The sequence below is a fragment of the Plectropomus leopardus genome, chromosome 18 (genome assembly GCF_026936395.1).
Source record: "Plectropomus leopardus strain MGB_pleo_1.0 chromosome 18, ASM2693639v1, whole genome shotgun sequence".
NCBI classification, from domain to species: domain Eukaryota; kingdom Metazoa; phylum Chordata; class Actinopteri; order Perciformes; family Serranidae; genus Plectropomus; species Plectropomus leopardus.
Genome location: NC_142193.1, coordinates 14,465,969 through 14,473,482, shown reverse-complemented (window position 1 = coordinate 14,473,482; position 7,514 = coordinate 14,465,969). Strand labels below are relative to the sequence as shown.

Genomic DNA, 7,514 nt, shown 5'->3' with positions numbered 1-7,514 from the left:
GTACAAAAGCTAAAAGTAGTTATGCAGAATGGCACATTCAGAGTAATGTGCATTGTCTGATGAAATTGTAGTTACTGATGCATTAATGTAAACATCACTTTTAATTGTTGCAGATGGTAAAGATGGGGCTAATTTTGATCACTTTATATACTGTTAGTTGGAATATACACCCAGGGTTCAATAGAGCCTTAACTTGTATGTCTAATAATTTCTTTGCTTATCATTGGTTATATTTTGTATTGACTGCTCTAGTAAAGTACCTCAAAAGTGTACTTGAAGTACAGTACTTGAATGAATGTATGTAGCTTTCTGCCACTGCAGATGATGATGGTGACGATTACAAGCCCTACAGGTGCATTCAGTGAATCTAGTGCAGAGTACAGACAGAAGGCACAGTTTGTGTCTGTATTATGTATTTAACATCCAGCCTAAATGAGCCTTAAATGGAAAACAAACAAAGTGGTTTGGGAGCACTGATAGGTTGGGTGTATTTGTTTGGGTATTGAGTTAAAAACAATCTGTCTTCAGAATCGCTTACTCCACCTTTACGAGGCTATCTGGGGACAGAGTCTCGATTAGCTGCTCTGTGCTGCCATGGCTGAGTGGCAATGCTGTAATGAGTCAGAGGACTTTATGTATACCAACATAACTGGAGCTCAGGAAAAGATTTGTAAAATTACGAGGACATCTAGTGGTGACAATCAAAAGTCTCAAACGAAAACATGATGTCTCTCACGCATGTGAATTTTATCTGAGTGCAGCTTGTATTTTACGATCCAAATAGATGTGAGGTAACCAGTGAGAGTATTATTAACTTACATGAGGCTCCCAGCTGCTCAGAGATGTTACAGCAGCAGAGTGCTGTCAGGTGCAGAAATGGATGTAGTGTGTGAAGTCGCTGACTAGAGGGCACGATGTCTGCAATAGATGACAAGGTCCTCTCAACACCTGCACCAGCACACAATTCAATACCCTTTTAAATTAAAATGTATCGACTACGATTCAGTTGAGTACAAGCGTGCACAGACACTGGTATTCTTGTATCCTCCAGCTATGAGATATCTTTGTCTAATCCACTATCACAGCAGCTCTTTGAGGAACAAGGACAGTAAAATGATTGTGTCGGTGTGAGTCCTCTGGCCCTCTGATCTCTGGACATAATAAAGACTCCTGTTTCTTACTATTTTTCTCGAAGCTCGCTCTGGTGTGACAGGATGTGTTTGATCTCCAGGTAGCGGCTGCAGGGGTGAGGTAATATTAAAGGTCGAGGAGAGACGGAGAGACAGTACTGGGGGCAGGAACACGGGGGACTGATTGGGCGAATGATGACATCGTCGGAAAGATGAAGTGTGGAGAGACAGCTCGGTGTCAGACAGTGGCATAAAACTATTAATCATATACCTATGCTACATTTTCAAATGCTCATGTTAGTGAATGCACAAAGCTCAAATTTAAATACAATCTTTATTCAAGGTCATAGACATCTCCCAAAGGTATAATCCAGTAAACAGCAACACAGGCATTTACAATTCAAGGACAAATAATTCACTTTTACAATAACAAATTGAAAGTGTTTTGCTTCTTGCAAATGCATTTAACTAGCTGTTGCCTTTCAATTTGGACGGCAGACGATAAACCAAATTACTCAATTCAATAAATATTTCTATATTAATACCTTAAATAAAGTATGTCCAGCACTGACGGAAACTAAATCATGATGATATTCTCTTATGTCACAGTCTTGATATCCTTTGACTTTTCTCGCATTACATCCTGCAAAACTAGGAGGGTTAGGGTTATGAAATGCACTTTGTAGGAAACAAATACGAATAATACAACTGACTTCACTGAACATCTGAAGACTGAATTTCAGAATTTCAAAATTACCAGAATAAATCCATTTACTCAACAAATACTGACCAGATAGCCTGTTTAAAGGCAACATAGGCACGTCTACAATACTGTGACTGAACAGACAATTGTATCGAATAAGGAAAGACATTGTGCTTTCTACGCAAAAAATCTGAAAAAAAAAAAAAAATCAATTTAAAACCGTCCTTGTTAAAATCATTGAATGTCTAACGGTGCTAGAAAGATGTAAATAAAGTTTTATCAGGACTTTAGAATTAACATTAATTTCATAATATTAGCTCCATTTGACTAAATAATGGTTGTTCAGGGCGCCACTTTTGCAAAAATGACAGGAGGCCAGTTAATAAACATGTAATAATATTTTTCAATATAATAAATTAACTGCCTTTTTTCAATCCTTTGAAGTTTGCTGTCCTCACCCATCTTTCCCAAGAAGCAAATCCAGTTGCAGTAGCCCTGCACAGGTCAGCTGTATGCAGGGGTGTTAGTGAAGTCTGAAGACATAGGGGGCTTAGGCCCAGACCTACGATAGGGGGCTGGGGGGGATCCTCCCCTGGCTCCTTTTTTGATAAACAGTCTCAGTTGTGATGCTTTTTAATGCACTTTGGCCCTTATTTTACATTCAAAGTAAAAAAAAATACCAAGTGCATATCAATTTATTTTCATTATGAATCAGAAAAATACACTGCAGGCCATCCGGTACCCTGTCTGGCCTGGGGGTCATAAGTTGAGTATTACTGGTTTATGACCTACAATCCGTATAAGAAATTAGCGCCCCTATCGGTTGCAGGAGATCAACACAAAAGTGAAATTTCTGACTGTAAACAGTTGCAATTGTAAACGTGGTTAACATCGTGAAATGATTTCGGTTAGGTTCAGACAACAAATGTACTTGGTTGAGTTTCGGAAAAGATCACGATTTGGGTTAAAATAGGTATGTTTGTTACGTATATGATGTAGACAACTCAACACTGACTTTTGGATTCACATGGAACACTAACAAAAACTACTGGATGAAAGTCCGTGTTTGTTTGACCCATGCGTCCACCACTCTCCCCTCTATGTGGACTTTGTCTCTCTTTGCACTGGGTCTTCGCCTAATGCCTATGACAACAACTGAAAACACAAACGTTGCTTGTGATATTTTACAAACAAAAATATAACATGAAGGCAAGTGCTGTTCAGATGGACTGAAAGGATTCCTCGCTCCTGTTGAGGCAGGCTTCTTGATCACCTGAACGGTCCCTGTGATGCAGTGCACTCTCCAGGCATAGATATAGTTTTTGCGTGCTTCATCCTCACAACTCCACAGAGTAACGACAAAGCACTACACAAGCAGCTACTGTTAAGTTACATCACTAACAAAATGCTGTCGGTGTGAAGATTTTGGTGCTAAGTTCTCGGTACTTGCTACGGTGTTTTTCAGTGTTTCTTCACCACACGTCTATTTTATGATCCTGTTGTCTTGTCATTAAGATACAATAAAAGAGCCACATTTTAACTGGCAACATTCATAAACAACTCCTAGAGGCCTGATTTGTGTTTACTACTAAAATCTTTTTTAAACATGCAAACAGAGGCTCAACATCATGATACCCATTTTGTTTTGTTTTTGTTGGGTGTTTTTGAGTAGGAGTTTACCTAGCGTGCACTTTTCCAAATGCCTAGAAGTGCCTTATTATACAGTTACCAGTTGTAAACTCAAAGCTACATTTGTGACAGTAAGGACCAGCATCATGGACAGGAATAAAACCTAAATTATATCCAGAATTACAATAGTCACAATATTCATTCCTCCAGGAATGAAAGGGTCTTAAATTAAACCTCTACTTTTGAAGGTCAGATTAATTGTAAAACAGTGTAGACATGCCAAAAGGTTTGACTCACAAAAACTCTCTCCCCCACACACACACACACACACACACACACAAACACACACTCACTAGAGGACTGACACAGCTGACTGAAATTAAGCACGTCAGTCCAGGGTTTTTGCTGCCTTCCAGGCTACTGGGAAATCAAATTTCCGCCCTCCTACAAGAAAAGTACATTGGATACAACTGAAAGTCCGAGTCACTACTTGTAAACTCGGGGCAAATCCATCTGCCCTGACCTTATAAAGAGGCATTTATCTCATGTCACAAAAAATGGCAGCACTCATTGACGTGCATAATGTAAATGGTTAACCATTAATGAAAACAGTGGTTCCTAACTTGTGGGTCGCGGTCCAAAACTGGGTTGCATATCAACTTAGAATGGACCGCTACTTTCAAGTTTGTAAAAAACACACTTTATTTTGAAGTACAGTGTATTTCCGGCACAGAGCTTTTCATTTGAAGTACCTTATCTGTTGAATCGTCCAATATGTTTGATTTCTTTGTGTTCTAAGCCAGCGTGATGTTTACATTTTATGAAATAAAACTGAATATTTGGTAATTTATCTCATGTGTGGACCTTGAACCTATGACTAGGGAGAAATCTTGACCCCCTGGCTGGACTAGTTGGGAAATACTGAACCAAAGGGCATCATTAAGCATATTTTCCTTTATTTAATTAATACAATTTTAAAATTTAATTGAAATCCTGTCCATGAAACTGGGCCCTTAGACTTGCTACAGTAATTTTAGCTTTCTAGGCCACCGCTACTTGAGTAAAACTAGGCTATTCTGTTATTAAGCTGATATCAGAATTTGTGCTTTTCTTGAGTTGTTTTGTAATGCTTTAACTGCATAATAATTTATTTTTCACAAGTTGGATTCCAGGTAGTTTGATCCTTATTTTTTTCTGCAAAATTTTAAGCTACTAACCTTTCAGTTACAGACACATATCTTTGGAGGACTGGAGAGAGCCGGTGTTGAATTACGCCTGTCAGGCCATTGAAAGTTGCTGCAGGCAGTGAGGTCTGTCCTTACCCTCAGGTATAATTATGCCACTGCACAGGTTCATTATGCTTTTCCTTTCTCTTAAACACCAGAGATTAAGCGCCACACTGATTAAAACTCAATTTTTGGTCCTTTCATAAGACATGTAATAAGCCTGCATCGATTTTAAGTTGGGATAACAAAAGACTTGCCATGTTTAATGGCTGTTTCCAGAACTTTCTGAACACTACATGAGCTCATTAGCTGCAATTAGCTACCATCTGGCCACACACTGTGCCACACACTGTGTTATCTGTGGGGACATCTGAGTGTTTTTTTATTTTGTTTTTCATTTCAGTTATCAGGCATCAGGCGCTCCTGGTCTATTCCCTAAACCATAAAAGTATGAATGGTTCTGAACACGGGCTCTGCTCCCACAGTAGGTGCTGAAGTGAATCATATTTCATCATCAATTTGAACATTATAAGTGAAAAAAAAAATATGAAACTTGTTCAGTTTGTTTGGTTGGAATGTGTTCTTGACAAAATATTTTTTTTCAAAATGAAATAACTTAAAAACTCTAGTTAATGGGATTTAGTGGCATTTAGAGGTAAAGGAAACTTCTCTTGTGTGCAAAACATGTAGCAGAACTTTGCGACCAGCTTAAAAACACAAATGACTATCAGGAATCATATGTTGTAGATACGGACAGTTTGTTCTAAGATACAAAAACGAAATGATTCTTATTTTCAGGTGATTATAAATTGATAAAAACGAAGTTATGAATATTCTATACAATTTCTGCCAATAGATGCCCCTGACTCCTACACACTGGCTCTTTAACTTGTAACTTAAACGAAACTTTTGTATAAAACTGAATAGGGGAGTGTTGTGGTTTTATGGGGGTTGCGTGCCTGACTATTTCTTGCCTGGGAACAATCACTTCTAGTCTATGGGCTAGTTCACAAAATTTCACTTTTTGGTACCACTGAGGGGGCAAAATCCTGTAGAATCTTAACAAGATAATAATCTTGTTAATTCCAAAGAATACATAAGATTATTGTCTTGGTTATTCTGGAAATGAGAAGAAAAAACAACTTTTTGCAAATATCTGAGGTAATTGTCTTGTTAATTTAGAAAATTAGTAAAGTTTTTTTTTCTCAAGTGAATGCACTTGTTTTAATTTAATTTTTTTTAATCTAGTTAATGTGTCGTTATTACAAAACGTTTTAACACTGAACTTTAGAGGTGCTCTTAGTTTCAGTTGTTACCGTTAGATAAGCGAGCCATTTACCATGGTTTTAAGTCTTTGTGATAAGCTAAATAGCAGCTGATAGACATTGAAGTGTTATCGATGTTCTGATGATAACATCCAAAAATACTTATTATTTTAAGGTGGCTCATGCAATGCTATATGATTAAGCTTCAGTTGCTAACATATGGATTAGATGCTCATTATCTGTAAAGTAGACAACACAGATTCAAATTTAATGGAACATTACAAAAGTCAGTTATTTTCTCATTTGGATTTCATTTCTCCAAATGAACTTGTTCACTATTCAACATATTTTCCTCCTCTACATATGACACATTAATTTGTTTTTGTCAATGTTCTGACTTTGTACAACTTAAAAACTACCACAGAAATTTGTCCAGTGATTTTGGCTCGCTGGTGTCAGGCAGCAAGAAGGAACTGCATAAAAAAGAATTTGTCCTCCCTCTACAAGGTTTTTGGCCTCTTCAATGACCCATCGTGAGCTTTGTGAAGAGCAATCTGAAAAGTCGAATGAACTCGAGCTGTAGCGCGTGCCTCGGGGGAGTGTTAGGCCTCCCTGCTGCTGAGCTGTCTGACTGAACTTAAAACACCTGGTCTCAGAAAGGGCAATCCCCCAAAGCTATGTGTGTCTGTCATGATTTCCTTCATGATACAGGTATTTTTATTCATAGCTGTTTGTTGGTAAGCCACTGTATGATCAGGAAAACCAATAGGGGTTCAAGCTTTCACATCCGAAATAGGCTTTCATGCAATCTTTTTCTCCTCGGAGAATGTGAAAAGTCTCGATACCTGTTAAAGTCCCCTGCAACTAATGTGAGGTATAGTTTTAGACTTTGACTGAATACTATTGGATACATAAGCTACTTCCACAAAATAGTTCTGAATCTATCATATCAAAGATTATACAACAAAGATAACAATTACCTAATTACAAAAAATATAGACTAGTAACATTTAGGATTAACTATCCACTCATTTCTAAAATATAGTTGTACTGAGACAGCATAGGGTTGCACAGTGACAGGAAGTTCATCTCCCAGTTAGAAAACAGTGATAAGCGTCACTGTTTTCCTTTTTTATGTTTTCATTTTGGTATAATTACTGAACAAACAATAACATTGGAAAAAAAATTCAAATATTGTAAACATCGTACCGGTACAAAAGCACATGTCGCAAGACGTGGTCAGAAAACACCAACACGGGCAGCGCTGACAGCTTTTACTCCTCCTCCATTGACTTCTCAATCTCCTTCAGCCTGCGGACAAACTCCTGAGCCTCCCTGTCTCCGATGCGAGCATCCAGCATCCTCATGATTGGCTTTTCTGGAGGGGGAAAGTAAACAGATGAGAGAAGATCCGACACCTGACACAAATATCCCCAGATTGAATGGCTTTTTATGTTGTATAGGAGAAGTAATTGGAAACCCAGACCTACATCCCTCTGGTCTCCCAAGAAGCCAATATTATGTTTGTGTAAAACAAAGAGCTTGATACAGCCTGGAGCTA

At 38.1% G+C, this 7,514-nt stretch overlaps 1 protein-coding gene across 1 annotated transcript in view; it reads right to left on the bottom strand.

Moving 5' to 3' along the window:
* Nucleotides 1-1,450: 1,450 nt before the first annotated feature.
* Nucleotides 1,451-7,514, bottom strand: part of baiap3 (BAI1 associated protein 3) — a 48,420-nt gene continuing 42,356 nt past the window's right edge. Inside the window, exon 34 of the mRNA XM_042505409.2 lies at nucleotides 1,451-7,331. Within this exon, the coding sequence (XP_042361343.1) occupies nucleotides 7,228-7,331 (104 nt within the window). The 3' untranslated portion in view covers nucleotides 1,451-7,227. The remainder of the gene's footprint in view (nucleotides 7,332-7,514) is intronic.